The sequence below is a fragment of the Magnolia sinica genome, chromosome 11 (genome assembly GCF_029962835.1).
Source record: "Magnolia sinica isolate HGM2019 chromosome 11, MsV1, whole genome shotgun sequence".
NCBI classification, from domain to species: domain Eukaryota; kingdom Viridiplantae; phylum Streptophyta; class Magnoliopsida; order Magnoliales; family Magnoliaceae; genus Magnolia; species Magnolia sinica.
Genome location: NC_080583.1, coordinates 22454616 through 22481149, shown reverse-complemented (window position 1 = coordinate 22481149; position 26534 = coordinate 22454616). Strand labels below are relative to the sequence as shown.

At 40.7% G+C, this 26534-nt stretch overlaps 2 protein-coding genes across 2 annotated transcripts in view; one reads left to right on the top strand and one right to left on the bottom strand.

Moving 5' to 3' along the window:
• The window catches only part of LOC131218059 (endo-1,4-beta-xylanase 5-like), a 32410-nt gene that overhangs the window by 1703 nt on the left and 4173 nt on the right, over positions 1-26534 (top strand). The window contains exons 2-8 of the mRNA XM_058212744.1: positions 3722-3770; positions 4145-4267; positions 9971-10017; positions 10898-11120; positions 11290-11453; positions 11733-11831; positions 13433-14218. Coding sequence (XP_058068727.1) covers positions 3722-3770; positions 4145-4267; positions 9971-10017; positions 10898-11120; positions 11290-11453; positions 11733-11831; positions 13433-14218 — 1491 coding nt within the window. The remainder of the gene's footprint in view (positions 1-3721; positions 3771-4144; positions 4268-9970; positions 10018-10897; positions 11121-11289; positions 11454-11732; positions 11832-13432; positions 14219-26534) is intronic.
• On the bottom strand, positions 16799-17756 carry LOC131218948 (uncharacterized). Its single transcript, XM_058213860.1, has 4 exons — positions 17577-17756; positions 17391-17478; positions 17092-17197; positions 16799-16987 (listed from the first exon to the last, which is right to left on the bottom strand). The coding sequence occupies exons 1-4, from the start codon at positions 17710-17712 to the stop codon at positions 16889-16891; spliced, it is 429 nt and encodes a 142-aa protein (XP_058069843.1). The 5' UTR covers positions 17713-17756; the 3' UTR covers positions 16799-16888.

The window sequence follows — 26534 nt, the reverse complement described above, 5'->3', positions numbered from 1 at the left end:
CATGACATAATACATGCCCTCACCACAACGATCCCTCGTGCGACACCATCTAACGATCGCCAATGCCAACACTCCCTCAGTGCGACCTCGACTGCCGAGTCGCTACCTAACTAGTGCGATGCAATGATCGTGTTAGCCGTGTGATTAGTTAGGTCCATTTATCCAGCAGATTTGAGAATCTGGTACACCTCACGTATCAATGCCCTAAACGGGTTGCGAGGCCAAGACCCCCCAATGCATGAGGCCGAGACCCCACGGTCCGTGATCCCGTCGGGTTCCTCATCCCTGATTTCAAGCACATGAGGAGTGCCATTAGAAAGGGATCGCTCGCGGTCACTACGGGGAGGCGCGGTACCCCAGCATAGGCCGACAGCTCGGACACAGTGTCCCATTCCACCATGCCCGGCTCACGAGGCTGTGGACCAATTTCAAGTGGGTTATTGATGAGCTACAATGGTTGTGGGGTGTCCCAGGTTCCATACAAGTGTGAACAAGAAGGGTTAACAATCAAGGTTGGTCAGACAGTAGGCTAGACCACCTGAGTCGAGCGAGCATGAGGTGAGTGACATCGGGCACAAAGGACCCATGTAGTCGAACTACAGCCACCCGCACACACCCGCCCAAACGCATGGGTCTAGCCATAGCATAGTCCAACCGATGGGACTACCGTCACTTCTCAAATTCCTGACCAACCCAAGGATAGGAATAGGGACTCATGGCATGCCAACTATCAAAGTAACATCAAGCATATTCAACACCATGTTCTCATGTTGCTCAACATATAATTCAAATTTCTTTAACAAGCAAACTATTAACATATAAATAAAGTGTATGTGTGTGGTGTGGGTTGGTGAGGAAGTTAACACTTCCTCCATGTTGAGAAATCATGTACACAAGAGTAATGAAATCATACGTAATATGAAGCAAACAACGTATAAAAATCAACACGACATGAGCATATGATCATCCATACATCAAATCATGTGAGAAATATAAACTACATCATGAGAGAGAGCCAAACATATAAATCCATACAATTCCAACCAACATACAATTCCTAGGATTTCCCTAGGCTTTCAAATATAACATCCAAGCAATCAAAGTCATTAATCTCGTATTAAAATTGGTGCTAGGCTACCTAAGAACATTAGTCCGCACCTTCGAATTCGTTGGAGGCTTGGGAACGACCTAGGAGTGGGGATTTTTGGGGTTGAACGGCCGGAAATCCCTAAAGCAAGCATTTGTATGTTAGAATCCATGTTAATCTCTCCTCAATACATGGATTTCAAGAAAAAGGGGGTGAGGGATTTTACCTAGACGATCAACGGAGTGAATGTGTGGTTGTAGTGGAGGGATTTCCTTGGAGAAGAGGTAGGGAGGTGCAAGGTTGAGCTTCCTTGGGCCCCACCATCAACAGTACCTTCCTTCACTCTCTTCTTCCTCTCTCTTTCTCCTCCTTTCTCCTCTTTCTCTTCTCCTTTTTCTCTCTTCTCTCTTTCCTTCTCTAGGGCAAAATCGTATGGGGAGAGAGAGAGCCCAAATGAGGCCCTTTTATAATGCCAGATTTGGTGGAAATGGCCCCAAGTGTTGGGTTTTCACTATACTAGACCTATGGGAGGGTCTTTTCAAGATCTAGGGCCCACTATAAGGTATACATATTGATATACACCATAGGATAGTTAGCCCTAATGATGATCTACGTATGAACATGATCGGCCTGCCATTTGGATGCGCCGATTGACAGATATGATTAGAAATCTGTTCAACGGTCACCGATGGTCGATTGGGGCCACAACTATACGGATATGAGCAGGAAAATATCCTTACTCCACGTGTGAAGTTTGGTCGCAAACCGACGGTCCGAAATCCTCAACTTTGCATAAGATTGGATGACTCAATTCACTTAAGTTCCAATTCCTTTCTTTAGGGTATTTGCGCTTCTCATGCACTCGTCCTTCGGCTCAATTTGAGTGGTTCTAGATACTACCCAGGTCTGACTCCCGCGATGAACATCGAGCCCAGTAAGACGAACATTACTCTATAATTTTGGAACTAATGGCCCACCAACGAGCGGTCTAAAGCTTCTTCAGAAAATCAGAGCGTTTCTGGAATGAATTAGGTATTGAGATTTCTCATGGGCAATGATCAGGGTTAAGATTAACTATATTTATAGGGTGGCCTATTTATAACTAGTGGAAGTGGATATTTGGTCATGATCACTCTAAAACGTCGGTTTTAGACTAAAAGAGTAATGGGGTTGATTTAGTCTATTATTCAAGATCCGGGCCTCATCTGACTCTACCCCCGGTTAGATCTTTAATTTAGTCATGCTTGCCTTGATTAGTTAGAGAAGGGTCGGTTAGATTTGGGCCCTCTGGCCTTTAATTTCAATGAATTCCCACAATGGCCCTCTGGGATTCCTCATTGGTTTTGGGGCGGACCCAATACCCCATTGGCCACCAAATTTGATGTGTAGGTGCCTTATGGCCCAATGAGGGGCCATATAAAATTTGGGAACAAATGGATGATCGGTTATGGGGTTTGAGTAAACGGTTCCGATATTCAAATGGCCCTGTGGGGTCCATTCTGGTGATTGGAGTGGTTCTGGTGGCCCTCTGGCTATGAAATTTTTAGGATAGATGCTTCATAGCCCGATGAAGGGCCATGCAAAATTTGGGGATGGTCGGATCTGGGGTTTAGTCGTACGGGTCCAATTTGTGATCGACGGTCACCGTTCCACGATCAGGTCCCAGAGTTGGTGGACAGGTGTAGGAAAATTCATTAGACCTCCACCGTGAATGTGGAAGAGATCCGATGGTTGGATAGCCTGGTATCTCGGTTTCATTTGTAAGCGCCAGATTTCGGTCCTGGCATTGGTGAGGTGCATTCAGTCAGTGCCAGATCCCACTTCTGAGTGTCCGCTGGGTCCGTGGTCCGAGATGGTCTACAAGCCCAGTGAGATTTATGGTTCCCTTTATTTTTAGAATTTTCTAACTTTCCTGTGTCATGGTGTAGCCCATATGGGCTGTCGCTAGGTGTAAACGACCATCTGGCTTGGAGGCCCGCACCAGGTTCTATCAGGATCCATCTGGCATAATCAATTGGGCAAATCTTGGTCTAATTTATTTGTGATACCTCACTACGAGTAGCTTAAATGAACGGTCTTGTGGCAAATCCTATGTGGATGCCCCAGGACACTGTTTTGGTTGGGCGGGACGTTACACTATACCTGATGTTGAAGTGATCGGGCGGATTCATTGGCTTTCTATGGCTGATTAATCGGATTGGTGTGATTCTTTACTGGTACCATCCCTACATACACTAACATTGAGTGCTAATGGTTAATAACTAATATTATAAGTTAATTAAATTAAATTAAAAAAAATTAAAGGAATTTTGGAAATCTAAAAACAGTGAAAATCCAGGATGTTACAGGGGAAAAACCTCTAAATTCACTTGGTAGGAACTCCTTTCCTCTTCTTTTGTTTTTATGTATGAGTTTGGGAGCTCTTGTCATTGTCTTTGCTAAAATGAGATCAACTGGGAATGAACCTATGTTCACATATTTAGGATTTCACACCTTTGTGCCTGGCTGGCACATGCGGTGGCATTTAGATGGGCTAGGTTATACATGTGTATGCTCAACACACCTCTAAACTCTACATGTGAGCCTCCTTTTTGGATTTTTGTGTTTCTTATTAATGTTGCATAACTTCTGCAGGCCTGCAATGCTCATGGGATTTATTGTGCTCCATTATATGATACCCTTGGTATGCATATCACAACTTCTCACTGGATTCACTTGTGCATGGACTGATTTTCAGTAATCATAAATGAAGTTCAATTAGTGCAGGATTTTGCATCATAAATGCTTGACGTGTTTTTTTTTTTTTTTTTTAATAAATTTCTCTCCATAAATACTTTGACATATGTTTATTTGCTTGAAGTGTCATCCCTTATCATTTTTAATTTTGTAAACTTTACAGATTATATTGCACTATATGCTGATTTTTTTTTTTTTTTTTATAACCTTTTTTTCTTTTTCTTTATTTGGTCTCTTCTCCAGGTGTTGAAAGCATTTCCTAATGCAACCAAATTCTTGAAAAGTAAGAAACATTTTTAATTTTTTATATTCCTGGTGCAGACTTTGTATTATATATATTGAAATTGGCATTTGTTGATGCAGCAATTGTCAGCTTCCGAAGTAACTTCTCTATGAATTTGTTATTGCAACGATTGTTCCCATACCTCTTCTCTTTGAAGGTTGGTAATTTCAATAAGTAACTTCTCTATGAATTTGTTTTGTTCCTGTCCTGATGATGATTGTTGTGAAATTTACTGTTTAATGAAGAACTTTATCAGCATGGTGACACTAAATGGTTAGAAAATGCTGGAAGTGAGAGGGTGGATAAATCAGAAAGTAACAAGAGATAGGCTAAAATAAGCACAGCATATCAATCGGTCCCTTTCCTGTTTAGGAGATGTGATTGCAGCCTTGGCTCAGAAAAATACCTACATACCCTACAGAAACAACAAACTTACGCAACTCCTGCAAGATTCCTTAGGTTGAAATCTATTGCCTTTATTCTATGCAAATGATGTGAGGTTTAGATTGGAAGGGCCTTAATGTTTTCCATAAATTGTTCTATTAAAAGGAACAACGGCAAATATTGAAGGATAATCAATGATGAAGTTTGGATAGTTTGCTCCCTCACAAATTGTAATGGCGGTAATCTAGGAGACCAAACTTTGGTAGGGTGTTTTGGTTCTGGTTTTCACAATTATTCTAGGAGAGTAAGCAAACTCTGTGATGTGTGTCACAATTATTCTAGGTTCTCTCTGGAGTTTTGCTTTTTCTAATTTAATCTTTAAAGAACTGTAAGGCTGAGAACTGGGCACATTAAGAACCTCATTTGTCTTGTAATAATTTGAATATATGCTACACAGTTGCGAACATCATAGATAGCTTTTTTTCCAAGTCAAAAGTTTGGAATCCAGATGATAGAGTGACTACTTTCTTTTAAAAAAAAATCTCAATTGGGACAAAGTACATACATTGATGTAAGTGGCGAACAGTTAGAAATGTTGATTGTGTGTTACGCAATGATGTGATTGTCTTAGGCAATGAAAGATAAGTTATCCTCCTGTTGGTTATATTAAACTAAATGTTGATTGTGTTTTAGGCAATGATGTGAAGTTGGTAGGAAGGAGAGGACTGGGTTGAAGGCAAGTAGAGTTAACCTGTTATTTAAGTCCATGCATCTAGTAATCATGTATGGCGTCATAGAAGTGAAATTCTACTAGCTGGCCAATGGAATTCTTGATCACTATAGGGTTTGATTTGTGCCCAATTGATTTATATTACAATGAATTCATTTATTTGGAAGTAAAGATGCAATATCCAATGAAGTAAAGTCAATCCTGGCTTAAAGCCTGTTGAAACTAAGTGGCTTATATACTTCATTAATTATATGGTTTTAATGCAAAACTTATGGTCACTACGAAACACTCTTGTAGAAAGAGGAAGAAAGAAAAATTCTTACATGTAGATCTTATCATAATTCTTCGTCGTTTGGTGGTATAATCTATCACTAAGATAAAGGAATCGCAATTGTTGCTTATCTGCTCACTGAAGGAAGCTTGAGTTTGTCATGTCTTCAAGCTTTTCTTTATTAGAGCTCTCCTAAACTTTTAAGAACTTCTGTTCTCAATAATGTTAGCAACCTTATGAAGTTTTGTTGTTGTGAAAAACAAGCACTTATGTTATATACTTCATTAATGATATGGTTTCTAGCAACTATGGTATATCTTTTAAATTCCATTGGCTCCCATATCTCTTGATCATGTTGATAGTACCACAGTCATATCAGAGTTTCTCATAGTCTCAACTTAAAAACAAAAGTTATTTCTCTTGTAGAATGTTTGCATTGAACTTTTGCAGTGTAGGCATGTTGTTAATACAACTGACATTACCACCAAATATTGTAGAAGAACTTGTGTTTCACTGCTTTCATGTTCTATATTTTGAATGATATTCAATGGTTTTTTTCTTTTCATTTAAGGAACATAAGTGTTGGAACCATGATGATCTCTATTTGCATATAGATTAACATTCAATTTCTTTGACTTATAGATAATTCCAAAGTTAATATGTATGGATAGTTTGAGGACAGCTCAAGGTGAGAGTATATGCAAGGCTATGGTTGTGTTTGGACATGCTATCATCTAGAAATGCAATAATCATTTTAGTGAAGCTGAAATGACCAATTTGAAACTATCATAGTATTTGTATTGTGTGATCATTACTCCAAGTTCAACTAGAAAGGAATGTAATTGCAATTTGTATTCCATTATGAATAACAGTAACCATCGATACAATTCGATCATTGTCACCTAATTGAACTGAACAATTGCAATCCAACTCAGGTGTGTTTCAAAATGCAGCGTAAAAGATGCATTTAGATCAATGGATTATTTCCAGCCTAGTGAACCTGTGATTAGCTCTGTTTTGAGCATGTAGATTATCTTTGCATTAAGTCGATGAAACTCAATCAGGCCTTAAAAGATTTTAATTTTATTTTGTATTGTGACTTGAATAAAAGATCTGATGTAATTGAGAAAACCCAAAAGCCACAACTTAGTTTTTCTTTTTTCTTTTTGCAGTGGCTATAAGTACATGCATTCCTGTTACAACAAAAGTGGCTGATGTGCTAGTCGTGTTGGCATTGAGTTGTAGTTTGACCACCAAGTGTGTCAAGTTTTTGGGTATCACTCTGTGATTAGAGTTCATAGAGAACCTACAGACATGTTATGGAGTCACAAATCATATGCCTGTTTCCAGTGACTAGTAGAAATGATGTCACGTGATTTTCAGTTCATCTTTCCTTCCTCCAATCATCCCTTTTTCTTAGTTTTGCTTACATTTATTTCCTAGTTTGTTATTCCTTCATCTTAAAGCTATTCTTTAATGTTAAAAGCAGAAGAAGATGGACGGGCAATGTTATCTCAGGGTCTGCCAAGCATGACGGCACCGGTGATGACGGACGCAATCATGACTTTGTATTATTTGTGGAACCTAATGTTGTGTAACAGTTTGATTGAGTTAAACTTTAAATAGACTGTTGTTAACTGTTTTGTTGGTATTGTGGCTTTCGTGATTAATTGTTTCATGAGTGGATTGAATGAATGGATTAGTAGTTTAAATAAATATTTAAAAAAAAAAAACATTTTTAGCCTCAATTTGTAACTGAGGCTTGAATTTAGCCTCGGTTGTTGATAACCAAGGCTGAAATTCCCGTGGCTAAAGGCTTTAACCTCAGTTGTTGAGAACCGAGGTTAAAAATAGATTTAGCTTCGGTAGGAGGTAATTGAGGCTAAATTTTAGATTTAGTCTTAGTTGAAAACAATGGAGGCTAAAATTTTGATTTAGCCTCATTTCGAGAAAATTGAAGCTGAAAAGGTTTTTAGCCTCACTTGAAGAACCGAGGCTATAAAAGTCATTTTAGCCTCGGTTGCTAAAACTGAGGCTAAAGCCTTTAGCCACAGGGGTTTCAACCTCGGTTTGGATAACAGGCTAAAGGCTTTAACCTCAATTTTTAACCTTTTTAGCCACCATTTTCATTTTGAACAGAGGCTAAAACCTCCTTTTCTTGTAGTGACTGTGGCTCACTTGAGCTATGGATGGTCTGAATCTTGAGAAATGGCAACCATATGATGGTACTCCTTTCATGGATGGATTGAATGTTGTAACCATAGGCCATGTTAGGATATACGTGGCATGTATACGCCATGAATATACATGCCACAGAACTTATATCTGTAGAAAACAGGCATAGAAGTTGAAAAATAAAATGAAGTTTTCCTAAGCTAGTTGGAATATTTGTTTCAAAAACTGAGGCCCACTTAAGCTATGGATGGTCAGATTCTTGAGAAATGACAACTCTATGATGGTACTCTTCTAATGGATGGATTGAATGTTGTAACCATCGACCATGTTGGAATATCAGTGGCATGTATATGCCATGTGTAAAGTCTTGTTACGTTAAAGTGCTTTATAGCGCATCATGGGTAATCTCTGTCGTATTATTATTTGGCATTGATTATATGATCATTGTGAATTTTTTATGGTGGCCCATGAAATGTGGCTGAGACCTAACGGACGGTCTATATTCATTTAGTGAATTGTCCTAATGTAAGTAGGAATTAATCTATATATTATAGTGCTCATATAATTGTTTGGTATTTAATTAAAATTGTAAGTGGATTTTGTAGGTAGCTGAATTTTACCCATGAAGATGGCAAATTTCACAAGAGATCATATCTTTCTAATGATACTTTGTATCATCTCAGCAGGTTTGCATTTCAAAATAGAACCATTGTAGGCCTTAACTGGCCATTTATGATGGGGGAATCCACATGCAGATTCAAAATAGGATCCTCACCCAATCTCACTTTGGATATGCACGGAAAATCCCACCTCCATAAAAACGGCTAAAATCCATTCAAACGTAATTGGACGATGGTGGTTCTACCTGAGGATCCATACTCTTGCTCGGGTGATGGACTCTCAAGAGTTTCAACACTCCGGTCAAGGGTACGAGTATCCATAGGTGGTGAAATCCCACTATGGGGTGAGTGTGTAGGGGTGTCTGTGCTCGGAGTCACAGGCAATCCGCGAGTCACGAGAGAGTGGCATGCGATACGTAAGGTGCCAAGTCTACACGCGTGTACAGGGAATCTCATCTGCATGCCATCACATGTGATAGCATTGTGTATAAGATTGAGATCTAAGCCGTCCATCCAGTGGGCTTCATTGTTTTGATACCCTGAGACAAAAATCAAGTTTCTCTATTTTTCGGATGGACCACACTTCAGAAAATAAATTGATAGATGAAAAACTTTAGCAAGCTTTTCTAAGATGTATGCCTATCTCTGACATTTTGGCTCACATATAGTGCGGACCATAATAATTTTAGCTCCAGAGGAACTACATGGGACCTGCCCACTGCCGACCCTAATTGAAATTAATTCTACAAGCGAGTAGAGCGAATATGAAATTCGTATACTAGACCTATCTTTCCATAAAGTCGGAAATAATCCCCTGAGAATCAGATAATTTCACTCTTTAGGTGGGCCAATAAATGCAAGGTGAATTGGCTGTTAAAAACATTTTTTTTTTTTTTTTCTAGTCATTAGATCTTCTTCCCGAAAATCAGACAGTTTACCTCTTTAGGTGGGCCACAACTTGCAAAGTAAATTTACCGTTGAAGTTTTTCTCTCTAGCCGTTCATTTATTTTGATATGCTGTGGCCCACCTGATTTTTATGCAGAGGGTTTATAATGTAGCTCAACTGATGGAGAGCTCAGATCTCACACCCACGTGACATTGAACAAATGCGTACGGCTCCCACGAGCGCGTGGAAGTACACAACCGCGACCATCTTAGGGTTTTCTGTTTGTTAGTGGGATCCACCGTCCAGTGATCCAGACCATTGCTCTGTTGGGGCTCTCCATAGATGGACCATACTATGAAAATCTCTGACACTGGAAAATCACGACCGCTAATCTTGAGCTACTTTTCAGCTGAACCTCAACGGTGTCCATCAGATCAATGGAACGTATGTCCCATTTGCACTAACTGAAGAGGGATACGGGCAAAAGAAAAGAAAAGAAAAAAAAATAAATATTGGACGGTCACGATCTTCCAATGTGGATGATTTGGGTACTACTGTCCATATATGGTAATTCTCATCAGATGAACTGTCCAGTACATCTCTACTTTCTAGGATTGTTCATCCAAGCGTGGTCGCAACATACCAACGGTCTGGATCACTCAACCATTAGCACCTTTTTGTCCAAAACAGAAACCGAGTATAGTATTATGTCGGCCGAGAATCTTATACTTCCCTAGCAACGGTATTTTTATAATTTAAGTGGTATACATGTCAACTTTTGAAATTGATTGTTGCAGCGACAGCAGCTGAGGCTTTATCCTACGATTATTCAGCAACCATTGAGGTATAAAACACGTGAGATAAAGTACACACGTTTTGGCAATTTGGCCCATGGATCGGTAATCCAGACCGTTGGACTCTTCTCCCAATCTTTGATAGACTATATACCTAAAGATTTCCACGATACGACTTTCTTGACCTATCGATCACAACCGTCCATGTCAAGAAAAATGGTCACAATATGGGTTTTGGGTATTTTCTACCAAGGTGGCACTTAATAGATCAATGATCTGGATTACCGAACGGTGGGCCTTCAGCACAATCATCAGAAATCTTTGGCACCCACTTTGGTATCACATCAAATCATCTAAGAATGCAAATGGATGGTCAGGATTCCACATTCAAGCAGGAGACTGGCTCACTGACTGAATAGTTATGATCACCTTCCTGCATGATGTTTGGACGTCCCATCCACAATACAGCTCATGCTCATGAGAAAGTACTGGGCCATCCAAATCACGCATTTATTACTGTTGCAACTCATCCAATCGTACGTGGCACTTATCTAGATTAATCCAGACCATCCAAATCAGAGGCACATTAAAAATCAAGCATGCCTTGAAATCCAACTAATCTGATGATCTGAACCATCAGAGTTCGTCCAATGAATTTGGACAACTGACCATGTCGATGACCAGACCCAAAATCAGTTCTGTTGGTAAATTCGTGTGTGCAGTTTTTGTACATGTGGGGCCAATATGATGAGTTGACCGGTCTGATTCTTGGGCCAGGTCATCCAAACAACCCGGGTCACCTGATGTACGGCTGGATGTTGCACATTCACTGGATGGTTACGTTTGATCGCGTGCAGCTTTTTTTGCTCAAAAAGCTCCTGTATCTATCTATTATCTTTACGTTTTTTTTTTACCCCTCCCCTTATGCAGTGTTTGGAAGAACCTCTAAAACCTCAGTACGGCGGAGGGATTCTCATAAACCCAGAATTTAACCATGGTCTGAATGGATGGTCTAGATTTGGGTTCGCCAAGATCGAAGAGAGGGTATCAAAGGGGGGCAACAAGTTCATCGTGGCCCACTCCAGAAACCAATCGTATGACAGCTTCTCCCAGAAGCTTTACTTGCACAAACACAAGCTCTACACTCTCTCGGGTAATTCCTCCGGATCTTTTGTACATGTGTGGCCTACCCAAAGGACTGGATTGTTTTTTGGGCCGTCCTTAAATTTCACAACCGACCTGATGGACGGCTTCGATCTGGAGGACACGTGCCACATCTGCTAGTAATGCGAGATCTTAATTAGAAATTTGTGTTGTTTCAGCTTGGGTTCAGATCAGCAAAGGAAATGCACCGGTGACAGCCGTTTTTAGAACGTCCAGCGGTTTTAAGCATGCTGGTGCTGTTGCCGCTAAGGCTAGCTGCTGGTCCATGCTTAAAGGAGGTCCTACCGTCGATGTCTCCGGTCCATCTGAACTGTATTTTGAGGTAATTGAAGGAATATATAATTTCAGGAATAGATTATACACTGAAACTCGGTGTATAATAATCTCTATGGTTAATCTTTGATGATCCTAGCCATCCAATCAATAAGCCTGGTTTAAATAATAAGAATCCATCAAAAAGGTCCTTTGACTGGAGGGTTAGAATGTGGAATCAACATGGTGGGTCCCACTTGATACATGCGGCTCAGATGTATTCTAGATCTTTTTTCCTTTTCAGAAATTGATGCCTCTGTGATAAATTTCGTTTCACTCAATTCTTCAGACCAACAATACAGCAGTGGAGATATGGGTGGACAGCGTCTCATTGCAACCATTCACCCAAGAGGAATGGACGGCTCATCAAGATGAGGCCATTGAAAAGGTAAGACCAGAAATTAGAGAAATAATCATGTAATAGAACACAATTGAACGGCTACCTTTCAAAAGTAAGACTGATCGGACGGTTAAATCCATCTTAGATTTCGCCCTATTGTTTGTATCCATCGTTTTTGCCATTCTTTAGAATCATTGCCAATATTTATATAGGATGGGAACTATCAATTGGATGGATCGAACTGCTGTTTAGACCTATTTTATACAATTGATCTGGACCATCCATATTAGATGCCATCGCTCGGATGGTTATGATCATCAGATTAGTGTGATAATTGTATGGTAGCCTGTGAATATGTGTTTGACCTAATGAACAGTCTAGATCAATTGATTGGACTGTTGAAGTTTCCCAATGCAATTAGTGTCCGTGTTACGGTAGTCCCTCTTGTACCAAGGGCACTTTAAGTAGAGAGATGCTCCAGTGCTCCTAGGGCACTTAAAGTTACAGTGCTCCTAATTGCACTGGTTTAGTTGTACAATCCAATCAATCGATCTGAACTGTCTATTAATTCCAGAATACATTTCAAATTTTCTCATGAACAATGGCAGTGATGGGAAGATCCTACCGACATTAATTTCGCCTTATTTTATACATCCATCCTTTTTCCAACCCATGGATTTGAGGGTTAAGATTGCCTAAGAAAAGTAATTCTTTTGAATCATATGTAATACATGATGGTCCCTGACAAGTAGACGGATCAGATTGTTGATTAGACCTAAGTTTTATGTACTCATCTCAACTATCTATATTAAATTTCATTATCAAACGATTACTATTTGTCAGATCCGGTACGATGTTTGCATGCTATCCAGGAAGTGGGAAACGGATTGGCTACTCACCCTGCCACCAGCCAATGGCTAGTGGTCGGTGCTCTGCAGGCCCCAACATTGCGTATTTGTCTCATCCACACCGTCCATCCTTTTCCAAAAACTTTTGGGTTGGCTAGGCCCACAGTGTTGATTGAACTCTGAACATTTAAAACTTCCTGGAGGTACAAAAGTTTTGGATCAAGCTGATATTTGTTTTTTTTTTTTTACCTTCATCCAGGTCTGTATGACCTAATCTACTGGTTGGATATGAAATAAACATTACAGTGGGCCCTACGAGGTTTTTAACGGTAGACATTCAATCACAACTGTTTTGCCATGGTGTGGTCCACCTGAGATTTTGATTCGCCTCATTTTGGGTTAAAGTATTAAAATGACGTGTAAAAATGGACCCTAGTTGGGGTGGCTAGCAGTGAAGTACTGTGAACTGACAGTGGGGTGTACTAACAAGTTAACAGAAAAAGAAAAAAAATAAAAATAAACGTGTAAAAATGGATGGACGGTGTGGATAAAACACATAGATTATGATGGGCCACACTGATCACTCGCCACCTGGCTAGTGGCAGCGTCACAAGCGAAACCACGTCCCATGAAGTGTCCATTGTACCTGATAAACGGTCTAGATCAACGCATTGAACTCTTCAAGTATCCTGATACAACTCTAAGAAACGCTATATCAGCCGTTAAGAGGAGTTAATTCAGTTAACATATGTTATATCGTTGCATCATGCATCTAAGAGCAACATGCATAAATCCATGCAGGTACGTAAGAGAAAGGTCCGATTCCATGCTGTAGACGCAGACGGAAACAGCCTATCAGGTGCAATCCTCTCCATCAATCAAAAGCTTACCGGCGGATTCCCATTCGGGTCAGCAATCGCCAACACCATCCTCAACAACGCAGCCTACCAGAACTGGTTCACCACCCGATTCGGAGTCACCGTCTTCGAGAATGAAATGAAATGGTACAGTACTGAGAGATTCCAAGGCAAGGAAGATTATACGACGGCCGACGCTATGGTCGCACTCGTCAAGAAGCACGGCATCACAATCAGAGGCCATAACATATTCTGGGATGATCCTAAGGACCAGCCGTCGTGGGTCCCATCGCTATCGCCCGATCAGCTGCGGGCCGCGGCTGAGAAGAGAATCACATCCGTTGTTACGAGGTATGCTGGACAGGTTATCGGTTGGGATGTGAACAATGAGAATTTGCATTTCAGCTTCTTTGAAGATAAGCTTGGGAAGGTTGCAACGGCTCAATTCTTCCAACGGGCACATCAGCTGGATGGGAGGAATACTATTTTTATGAATGAATATAATACGATTGAGTATAGCGGTGATGCGAAGGCGTCGCCGTCTAATTACGTACAGAAGGTGAAGGAGATCATGTCTTTCCCAGGGAATCAAGGGTCCACAGGAATTGGATTGGAGGGTCATTTTGGTACTCCTAATATTGCTTACATGAGATCTGCTATTGATACTCTTGCTGCTACAAATTTGCCCATATGGCTTACCGAGGTGGATGTTGGACAAGGCCCTAATCAGGTATGCATGCATGATAACATCCATTGCATTAGTTGATTTGAATTTCTTGTTGGGGCCCATGTAATAATGCAACACAACACTCGATTTGAATTTCATGTTGGGGCCCACTTTTTAGTGAATCACAATCCTTGATTTGAATTGCATGTTGGGGCTCACTTTAGTCCAACTTTTTTATGCATCCACTACAAGAAAAGGAGGCTTTAGCCTCAGTTCAAAACTGTAGCTGAAAAGGTTAAAAACTGAGGCTAAAGCCTTTAGCCTCAGTTTTACCTCAGTTATCCAAACCGAGGTTGAAACCCCCGTGGCTAAAGGCTTTAGCCTCAGTTTTAGCAACCGAGACTAAAATGACTTTTATAGCCTCGGTTCTTCAAGTGAGGCTAAAAGAAACTTTTTAGCTTCAGTTTTCTTGAAATGAGGCTAAATCAAAATTTTAGCCTCTATTGTTTCTAACTGAGGCTAAATCCAAATTTTAGCCTCAATCACCTCCAACTGAAGCTGAATCTATTTTTAACCTCGATTCCTAACAACTGAGGCTAAAGCCTTTAGCCACGGGAGTTGTAGTCTCAGTTTAGGTAACTAAGGCAAAACTGAGACTAAAGATAGATTTAGCCTTCGTTGGCATCAATTGAGGCTAAATTCAATTTTTAACATCATTTATCAATAATTGAGGCTAAATCTAGTTTCTATCAACAAAAGCTTATTATAATCAACCAATGATTGAACCTGTACATGTTTCCCCCATTTAACATCCATCAAGACAACAATCAACAAAACAATTAATGGTTTGTTTAAAGTTTTCAAAACACGCAAACTGCCACATAGCCTTCCACATGAACTGTTTCAGCAAGGTCCCCTTCCACATGACTATTTTCTCTTGAATCGGATCAATCGGTGGGTTTGTAGCCTGAGCAAACATCTGCTTGAAATACTCAAATGTACGTTTCTCTCTGTTGGACATCACAGCCAAAGGAGCGTCATTTCCCATTGAGCCAAGAGCCTCAGTACCATCTTTTGCCATGGGCAACAACAGCATCTCCAGGGCTTCTATAGTGTATCTGAATAAGGAAACTCAACAAAAGCAATTTCACCCATTGTCAACAATAGATTAATGAGAAAACATTTTCCCATGATGCTAAAACGGCTAAGAATTGTTGCTATTTTAATGAGAAGAGAGAACTAACTCACAATGTCGAGAGACCAGTTAGTTGTCCACCAAATTGGCCACCCAATTCGCCCTGAAGTTGATTGCGACTCATGTTTCTACACTCACCACCAATACCATCGTTTAATTCTCAGGTTTCCAATATAAATTCATAATATAATTAAACAAAAAAGGTGCCAAACTTACAATCAGTGTTCGAAGTATTAACAAAATTTCCAAGACAATTGTTTAGTCATGCTAAAATGATGTTGACGAGAAAATATTAATAAATCTTCCTTCCTAACGTAGCGATTTTCTAAACTGCCCGATCATATCTGCAGTAGTGCCAGTCCCTGCCCTTCTGGTACAAGAAAGATCATGAATTAATCTTTTCTAAGCCATTGCTACCTATAAATAGTAACATACAGATTATGCACAGAAATATGTAGCCATCATACCAATCGACTAACTGCATTTTGCACAAACATAGAAATATCATAGAAAGTAACATTTAGGTGAATGCCAACAGAACACCCAACCGCAATTAAATTGTGTCGTATGACATCGAACCTACCTATTTAGGTAAGAAAATATTCATTAGGCAAAATGCATTCAAATTACATTTCGGCAACTGCCATTATGACAAGAAAATCCAATGAAACATTCAATCTGCCATTTGTCAATTGATAGTAACTGAGACTTTAACCTGATTTGAGTTTAACAGCTATATTTAAGTACTGATACATTCTGGTTTACTAAAATAACAGGAATGGAAAATGAAAGAAATTGATAAAAACAAAGCCGAAATGTGGGAGTTACAACAACTAAAAAAATTAAGAAATTTTATGGAAATTGAAGATCTGACTGTAAATTCGTCAGAGTATTCGTCTTCGATTCCATCAGACGCTCCAAATTCCAGATGCGAGCTCGACCTCGACAACCGCTTCGTGTATTGTAAAAACAGTGAAAAACAGACCGACAGAGTGGAATTACAGCCGGATGTTTCTATCATGAAATAGTGTGATGTCATTAAGAATATCATTGATACTGTTAAATCTAGTTTTACACTTGATATTCAATACTCTAACCCAACGGCACAGATAAATAACAACTGATAATATCACCAATATTATCAATTATATTGATGCTACCAGGAAGACTGGTCCATTTTCATAAGGTGGTATTCAGATAACAAAGATATTAGGGCACAGCCCAACCCATGAACCATGAGATCGAAGGATTAGGCTACTGAAAGGTGGTTCCACCTGTACCATTGACAAGTTGAACAAAAGATGCTTTTTTCTCTTAGTCGAGTAGCATAACCCGTCTTCCATCTCCTCAGCCGCAGAATTGGTCGGTTGCATTTGAACATTTATTTCCAATTTGAGTAAAGTTTAAACATTCCAAACTTGACCATGCATTCAATAGTCAAATGCGTGAAAAGTAAACCATACACATTTTATTCAATAAGAAACTTTATTGATGTTGATACATTAGATACTATGGATAATTTGTAAGTTAGAAGCTTTCTATACCTGACCAACAGAACTGAAATGGTACATGACATTTTCTCCTGTGACATCTGAAGTTGGCGATGACCAATATGAGTCAAAAGCAACTCCACTAACCTGCCGGTCAGCAAATAAAAAATAAAAAAATTAAATATTCGCTAGTCATGAATATACAAGTAAAACAAGTGCAACACTGAATATTTAATAGGAAAAAGAATTACCCATGAGTTGTGTCCCTCGCCCCATGCTACAACCTTCCGATCTTCCATACTCCAAACTTGTACTAGATCATCTTCACCACCAGTCAAAATGTATTTTCCATCAGAGCTGAGAAACAGTACATTATTAAGATTAATTATTAAATTCTGTTTTAAAAAGGTTTTATTAGTTGTTCAGAAAAAAGAACTTGCAGGGACCCATATAAATTATACAATGAGCAAACACATACAACATGTTGAATAACATGGAGAACCAGGGAAAAAAAAAAGGAAAAAGAAAAAGAAAGAAAAGTAGAAGTCACCTCCAGGCACAACACAATAAAGCACCGTAATAGCTTTTTCCGCCACAAATTAACTGTTCTTTAGAGTAGTCAAATACTCTCAGGTAACCTGCATGCGGCAGCGGATCTCAGGTATCTAGGTCCTGACATCAACATGAAGTAAACATGAAAAAGAACACAACTAAGAAGTCGAAAGGTTAGCATTACCATCTCTTCCAACAGTGGCCAAATATGTTCCATCTGTCGAGAAAGAAATACTGTTGATTGAACCTTGGCAAATGTGCCATCTTGCAATTGGGTTACTCTGCAAGTAAATCCAAGAAATCATCAAACTAGACCACATGGAAACCCAACAAATTAGAATATAAGATTCTCTCAAATGACAGGCAACCAGAAAATGCTACTAATGGAAGTTCTCATGTTCCAGGATATCATTGAAGAGATCATTAAGAATATCATTAAGAATATCATTGAAGAGATCAATGTACTGTAGAACATTCTCTTGGTGGAAACCAAATTTGGGGAAAAGATACCATTGTTTTCCTTGCATAAAGAAATTTGGGGAAAGCCACTCAGTAGGTCAACGACTGAATAAAATCATATTGCTACTAACCTGTATAAAACAAGAGCTTCGTTTTTTCTGGCATCATATCTGTATTTAAATTCGGTGATATTTATTGGACCAACCTGCCATATAACATATGAGATTTGGTTCAACAAGGATGAAACACAGCAGCTGTGGCATGAAAGGTTGATGCAATGACTTTTGTAGCATACCAGTTCACAGAATCTTTTAAAGCTCCCTTTATCCTCCGGCATAAAAGTAGCTAGTACAGCCTCTCGTTGCCTACCAACATCAGCAAGTTCAGTCACCAACCTCAGCCTATCAAAGTTCATGTTGGCTCCACTGGTTATTGCTACAACATTTTCACCCTTCCGACCATAGTACTTGCAGTAGGCTTCTGCTCCAGCTAGGGCAAGCACACCTGCTGGTTCTAGAATGCTCCTTTTGTCCTCAAACATGTCCTGAAGAATGGACTCAAATATAACAACTCCAGTATATCATACATTAAAGCGCCAAGGTCAGTGTAGCTACAATTCCAAACAAGTAAAAGATGAAGACTTCTACTTGCAAGAAGGAAAATAACTTGTAAAGTTCAGGGCCCGTGTCATGTTCTAGCAGAACAATGGTATGCAGTGTATGATGAAGAAAAAAAAAAGGTGCTCGTGAACAGAAATTTTGCTAGTAAGTCCCATCGCCAACATACCAGCACTAGGAATGACTAACAAGAACCATCGCCAACAGCATCTTCTGAAAGAAACTAATGAGGCAAATCAGATGGAATTGAATTTAATGAAATAGTTGAATATGCACCAATCACAATCAGGAGTGAAAATCCCTTCTATAACTATTACTCAGAAAAGTTAAAGCAACTCATATTCTATCAAAATAATCATCATATCATATCATCGTGTCCTATTTTCTGCATGCCAACACATGCATGCACACTATGGAATACTTCAAACAGCCTTCTAGCAAAGAAATGGTACAAAAAGATTCTTCATTGGCAATGTATAAGTCGGCACTACATTGACTTCTTATGCCTCTAAGAATATGAATTTCCCACCAATCATTCTTCTCCCATTTTGAAGGTAAGAATCATTGAACTTCCGTAGTCCAAACAATCTCATGAATCTTTTTATATGCGACATTCACCACAGTTCCTAGTTAATATGTAACATTCTCCCTTCTCATTTAGTATTTCAGGACATTAAAATGGAAACCAGAGGAGCAACTGGGCCTAACCTGCTACACAACCATTCATTCCACCCCTATTCCCTTTTCTACCGATTGTTAGTGTAAGACCCGTATTCTCGCCCGTACTGTTCCGTAAATTTTCACGGTCCTCCTAGTCGAATTTTAATGACCCGTAGGTAGCATTTGCGCACGCTCTTGAGTCACATCCTATAAACCCGAACTGACTCAAGCTGAGACCTATGTCATTGCGACCGCGCCGTTGCTGCGGTTCCGACGACGCGTCTCGTGCGTCAATGCGACGCTCAGATTATGAGATCCGGCCCGTGCATTATCTCAGCCTTTGATCGCTTGATCGCGGGACCTACCTATCCCTTTGGTTGTACTTTCCTAGAAACATAATTATTATGATGTCACCCTACCCTACCTTAGCCATAACTCATAAATAACCACCCATTCCCTTTTCCCCATAAGTCAACTCATTAATTACCTATAAACCATCACCTCTCTCTCTCTCTCTCTCTCCTATCTCTCTCCCTCCCACTTTCTTCCTCACTCTCCATTGCAAAAGCCATGGACGTCCAACCATCCCAAAAAAAATCCAACCACCATCTACCTTAGATCCCCACCAATCCAACCTCTAGATTGTCATCTTCACCGTTGAAAGAGCTTCATAGAAGCATTGGAGTATATGGGAAGAAGAAAAAGAGTAAAGTGGGTGATTCTCCTTCCCTCTCTCTCTCTCTCTCTCTCTCTCTTCTTCCTTTATTTTGTGGCCCACTCAATAAGATGTGATATATATTTGTCCATCAGATGGACCCCATGGTCGTCCAAGCTATGTGGGCCCTATCTTGTGGGTGATGGAAAAACCACAAATATCAAGTTGATCCTGTAAGGTGGGCCACGTCAACGTGGGACCCACCTTAAAGAACTTTCATATTCACTTCGTCCGTCCAGCGTCATCCACGGACGCTGGACGTGCTTCACACAGCGTAAAAAAAAAAAAAGAGAGGAGATTTTAAGGCTTTTGGGAAGGGTTGCCTATGCAGGCCCCACCTTGATGTATCGGTCTAATCCACACCGTCAACCCCACTTCCCAGATCATTTTAGGCGTTGAACCAGAAAATGGAGTCAATCCGATAATCGAGCGGGCCATACCATAGGGAATAGTGAGGTTAACCGTTAAAACTCGCCTTGATGCTTTTACCCACCACAACACACTGCATATTAGACTCAATGAGTCTGTCTCGAGCTATAAAATTCAATGGCTGGATTGAATTTATCTTAGGTGGGCCCCACCTACTAAAAACCGTAGAAAAATAAAAAAAAAAAAAAATTTGCATGCAGAAGCAGCGCTGCTGCTGTCAGAACGCAGCAGACGCTGCCTGCGGCTGGCGGACGGCCAGCGAGCTGGGCCTCACGGCTCCAGCTGTGGGCCCCACTGTGATGCGTGTCGACCATCAACTCCGTGCATTTGATGGGTCCCTACAAAATATATGTCCATTCCAAGAATCAGCCTTATAAGAGACTCAGGCGGGACACACCATCTAAAATCATATGAAAACATGCCTAAACATATAGAATCATTTGGTGGGGCCTACCTGAGTTTTGGATGTGATTGAAACTTGGTTTGGACCCCTAACTTTATGGGACAGATATAATGGACGGAGTAGATCTGGTTAATGTGGGTCCCACCTAGGATTAAAAAAAAAAAATAAAAAAAAAATATGCATGCATGTACATTGACGTCCAGACTCTCTGGACGTCCAACGTTAAGTAAGGAGGATCCCATTGGCCCCAATGGTGGACCCTACCATGATGTATGTTCTACATCCACGCCATTCATTTGATAGGTCCCTTTATTTGATACGTTGGTTCTAAAAATCAGTTATAAAACGTTCTCGTATGGCCCACACCATCATCTTTCATGCGGTGGTATGTCAAGCCACATGGAATCAACTGTTGGGGTCCACATGCAGCTTGGATCCACCTGAAACTCTGTTTGGACCCTTAAATTGGTGGGACACACACAATGAATGGGTTGGATTTGTGAACTACATCATGGTGGACCCCAAGATCACATAATCGTACCAAAAGTTTGGTGGACAAATAAATATTACAGTGGCTTAGTCCACGTGACTTTATAAAGAGGTTGTATGGCAAGTAAACATTGCGGTGGGCCCTTGGCCCATGTGACTTTATCAATAGATTGGATGCAAGTAAATGTTGTAGTGGGTCCAATATCGTGTGACCCTATCAACAGGTTAAAATAATAATAATAATAATAATAATAAATAAATAAATAAATAAATATTGTAGTGGGCCCCAGGTCTATATGACCTTATTAACAGGTTGGATGCAAATAAATATTACAGTGGCCCAGGTTGAATGCAAATAAATATTACAGCGGGCCCTAGGCCCATGTGACCCTATCACCAGATTAGTTTGGATGGAAAATAAACATCATGTTAGCCCCAGTTTGGATGGACAGTATGTTGGGCCCTAGGATGGGTGGAAAATAAACATTTTGGTGGGTCTTACTTAAGACCCATTTATGCATGTGTTGTGTCCACAATTGTGGACCTCCATAGCGGGATATGTGACTTATCTATGCCTTCCATCCCAATGGGACGCACCACGATGCATGTGTTTCATCCAACCGTCCAACCATTTTTGGAAAAATGATTTTAAGGTTTAGGATGAAAATAATACAGATTTATTTATCAAGTGGACCATAGTGCATGGTGAGGATTGAACGGCTATCTTTGAAATCTTGAGACCTTATGATTAGATTAGATGGGAAATAAATGTTATGGCGGGCCTTGAAAATTTTAGTAGTGAAAATCATTATCACCACTTATATTTGAGTGTGGCCCATTTGATATATATGGGGCCCATTGGTGTGACCCATTTGATGTATGTATGACCATGTTATGAGGTCTACTTTGATGTATGTTGTGGCCCATTTGTCAGGCCCACTTTGATGTATTTTTATCCACGCCATCCAGGGTAGGCACCCCATTATGATATATATCAGGGCTCAAGGGTCGAGGCCCATTAGTGCTGCCTATTTGATACAACCCACTTGATGTGTACGAGGCCCATTAGTGCGGCCCATTGATGCAAGGCCTATTGTGACATGTATTGGGCCCATGACGCGTGACCCATTTGAAGCGTATAAGACCCATGGGTAGGGCCCACATATTATGTATTTGAAGCCCATGAGCAGGGCCCACCTGAGGTTTATATATGGGCCCCATTAATGTGGCCCACTTGTATTTGAGGCCCACAGGTAGCGGCCCATGGGTCGTGGCCCATTGTGATATATACTCGGCCCATACGTTGTGGCCCATTGAGATGTGTTTCCGATCCATTTAGTGAGGCCATTGTGAAATATTCCTACTCATGTGATGAAGCCCATTGAGATGTATTTCTGGCTCATTGATGCGGCCCAATGATGCCACCCACCGTGATGTGCATATTAGGCTAATGGAGCGGCCCAATGTATCGACCCACGGTGATGCGTAGGCCCACGTGCTGCGCGTGCAAGGCCCACCTGTGATGACTATTTGAGGCCACCTGTCGGATATTTGGGCCCACCTTATGTTTGACTTTACATGGGCCACTACTTGGGAGCAATGTTGGTTAAATGTCCACTTTGACGGGCGATGATGGTTGAATGTTCATATTGTGACCTTCCCATAGGCCATGTTCGACCAATCAATGAGGCTGATTATTGACCGATTCTGATTGACGTGACTGATTTGCCGATTCTGGTTATCGACTACCGATTATGATTGTTGTGGTCGATTGGCTGATTATCAACCAAGGCCAATCATCGTGGCCGATTGTGGATTTCGATTGTGATGTATATTCTGCCCGTAGGTTGAGGTCCACTATGATGTATAAAGGCCCATGGACGTGGCCCATTGTGATGTATATGTAGCCCATGTGATGCGTATTAGCCCCATGTGGCGCAGCCCATTATGATTGTACAAAGCCCATTGTGGTGTGTTTGAGGGCTAGGCTATGGAGCCATTGTGATGTATATGAGGCCCATGTGAGAGGCCTATCGTGATATGTATTAAGCTCTTGAGTAAGACCTATGGTGTTCTATATTTAGCCCTTGTGTGAGGTCATGGGTTCACTATATGTTAGGATCCATGAGGGCCATTCTTTGGGGGCAATGTTGGTTAAATGTCCACATTGTCGAGGTCGATTGTTGATGCCGGTTGTTGATACCAATTATGAGTATGTGACAGCATAGCATCATGATACATGCCCATACGCATCATCTGCATGTTTGTTATGAGATGTGGTTGATCATTGCATATGTCATTGAGCATGTTGTTATGAGACTCCCTGATAGGCGGAGGTTATCTCACATGAGCGTACGATATGCGCAGGAGTGATGTATGATTGGATTATATGACTCATGCATCTTGCATTATGATTACTGTACGCCCTAGCGACATCAGGGCCGTAGCCTCCACAGGCATATCGTGGATGGCCAAATGGGACACCGGAAATATTTTGTTCTAGCATACGGGCGCCATAGATGTCCCTGGGTGAAAATCCCTAAACCTCCGTGGCCAGGAGACGCCCCAACGTCGAGACCGAGTGGATACATGAGCGCCCGAGTGCCGAATACCAGGAGGCCGCGTCTCCCACTGTGTCGTGGTCGGTTGGGAGGGGGTGTGGCCTTACCCGCCCGAGGGTAGGGGGCAATACTAGGCTGAGTTTGACCAGCTCGTGAATGGGTCCGCTATCGACATGCCGGATAGGTATTGACAGACTATTGGCCAGGCGGATAGTGAGGTTTCTTACGCTCACTTGGACTGTGCGGCTGGGAGAGCGGCAGTGCCATTTGGAGTGTACTAAACCCCGGTGATGATTCCAGAGATGAACCGTACTGATATGTGGATTTAGTGAGCAGGAGTTGCATACTCATTCATGCATTCATTCATTCACTATCTACTCGGGTTGGTGGTATGCAACTAGTTGTTACGTGTGCCTTCGCAATGGCCAGGATTTCGGTTGGGGCGCGCGACTAACCTGAGATCAGGAGTTTACCACATTGAATCTGACTATCCAAATTTAGGTATGGGACTGGTTTGGATAGAAGTCCCTTGTGATAGACCCCATAGCATGTGATACTACGCACTACCATCCCGACTTCACACTCCAACATGGTCATTCCATTCGCACCGCATATTGCATTACATCCGCGGCATATGGCTACTGTGCTTCTGCATTTATATGGTCTAGATATGGATGACGTATTTGTGAACAAATAAGGAATTATATACCCCATTGCATTCTCGGCATTTGATATTTGGCTCTTTATGACTCTTCGTTTGCATAGCTGTTATATATTGCGTATTCTGATATTGATTGGCTCATGGACTTGCTCGTATTTCCGCTTACTCTGTTATCGTATGATCTATGATCTTGTGAGTATTTCTGTTTACTCTGATAATTCCTGCTCTTGTCAGTATTTCTGCTTACTCAGATAATTCATGATCTTGCTAGTATCTTTGCTTATTCCGATATTGTACGATTTATGGATTACCAGTACTTCCAGTTTTTATAATAATGACATTGTATTGAATACTTGGCACTTACCTTGTGCACACACTTACACCACCTCCTAAGCTTTCTATAAGCTTATGCACGATAGATGCGTGCAGGTGTTATTAGGTTGCAGCAGCATTGAGCTTGGAGCGTGCAGTTGTATTTTGGAGCTTTGATTTCGATATATGTATTTTCCCTTTTAGCATTGTACTCAAATGATTATATTAGTGGATATGTGATGATGATGTTGCCTTTGTCAATTGGGTAATCTTGTGGTTATGCTTATTACGAGTTAAATGTATATACAAAAAAAAAAATCCTCCTTGTAGGATCCCAGGATCGGAATCTGGCATATGGACGCTAGGACTCGAGAATGGGGTACTACGGAGGTTGGCCTAACCTGCTACACAACCATTCATTCCACCCCGATTCCCTTTTCTACCGATTGTTAGCCTCTGGTTCCAGGATGAACCAGCATGAAAAGCAGAAATTCATGCTTCGAGTGCATCCAGCTTTTATTGGGAATCAGTTCTCAGATACCAATCGTCAAGGACTGCTAGGGTTGGAAAGCTTAAGTATCATACCTTCTCTGCTTTAATTTGGAATCATCTAAAAAGTTCCATTTCAGTGCAAGTAAAAATAAAGGAGAAGAATTTCTCTAGCACTCGATGAGTAGGGCATCCCCTAGGCTCTTCTGTCCCTTGATTTGTCTGTATTAAGTTCAGTGGAATATATTCATGACAAAGGCTTCTAATATCTCTCATATAACTGCAACTAGTCTCCACCATGGTAGAATAGGTAGTGCAACCTGCAGGGCATCCTCGATGGAGACAAAGGAATACTATACCAAGGATTACAAAGCTAAATGATAGCCAAATTTAAAACGCACTAATTTTGATATGGAAGATAACAGAATTGCAGATTTCTGGCACTCACATGGAAGTGATTGGAAACCGGGTTCACTTTGTAGGCATTAGATCTGTATACAACTCAGCACCAATCCGTTGGGATACCTACCAAATAGACATAAAAAGAACCATATTGAGTAAGCCCCTGACACTTGATGACCGAACGACTTAATTCATTAACAGAGAGGTTGAGTATCAGCCATAAGAGGAGCATAAGGAGCATACAAGGTGATCAACATGGTTTGTTCCATCTTTGGTATGAATAGGATATTCTATATATATGAGACTTCTAACGTTAATAAAAAGATACTGTGTCATAAGCCATGGTATCATTTCTCTCTCAAGTGGGCTCCAGTGGAAAGAACGAAAAAAAAAGCAAAGAAAGATTTGAAATCTGATTAGTACAGTGCGTTTATAGGCTCGAGAAATAGAAAAGAGAAATAAAAACAGAGACATACGGTTTCATTCCCACTCTCAGATTAATATTTCCTGTGGCTGAGAATGTACTGTGCCGTTATTGCATTGAGGGTGCATGTAGGTGCCAAAATTTAGAAAAAAATAAATAAAGGCGGGCTATAAGGTCTAATGTCAACTTAGGAACACCCAATGATTAAGACCACCCATTTGATGGACCACCTCTCAAGGGCCACAAGGTTGAACGATTCCAACCATTCGATCAAATATTTTGTGGGGCTAGGTTTCTATATTGGATGGGCACTATTAGAGTGGTGAATATTTTTCGGTGGAAGCAGATTGGGTGGTGACTGTTGTGGGGTTCACTGCAATGTAGGTGTTTTATATAATTTGTTTTTAGGAGCTCATTTTAGGGTATGATTCCAAAAATAAAGCAGATCCTAATTAGCTTAAATGGACTACACCACAATAACCAACAATAATGTTTATTTTTCATCCAACTGTTGATAAGGT

Bases quoted from the DNA above. Each gene is read 5' to 3' on its own strand.
- LOC131218948 (XM_058213860.1), bottom strand. From the start codon at position 17,712: ATGTGGTCTAGTTTGATGATTTCTTGGATTTACTTGCAGAGTAACCCA. The intron at 17,479-17,576 runs GTAATGCTAACC...TGCCGCATGCAG, and splicing joins GGCCACTGTTGGAAGAGATG to GTTACCTGAGAGTATTTGAC. The intron at 16,988-17,091 runs GTAATTCTTTTT...GCTGACCGGCAG, and splicing joins GCGAGGGACACAACTCATGG to GTTAGTGGAGTTGCTTTTGA.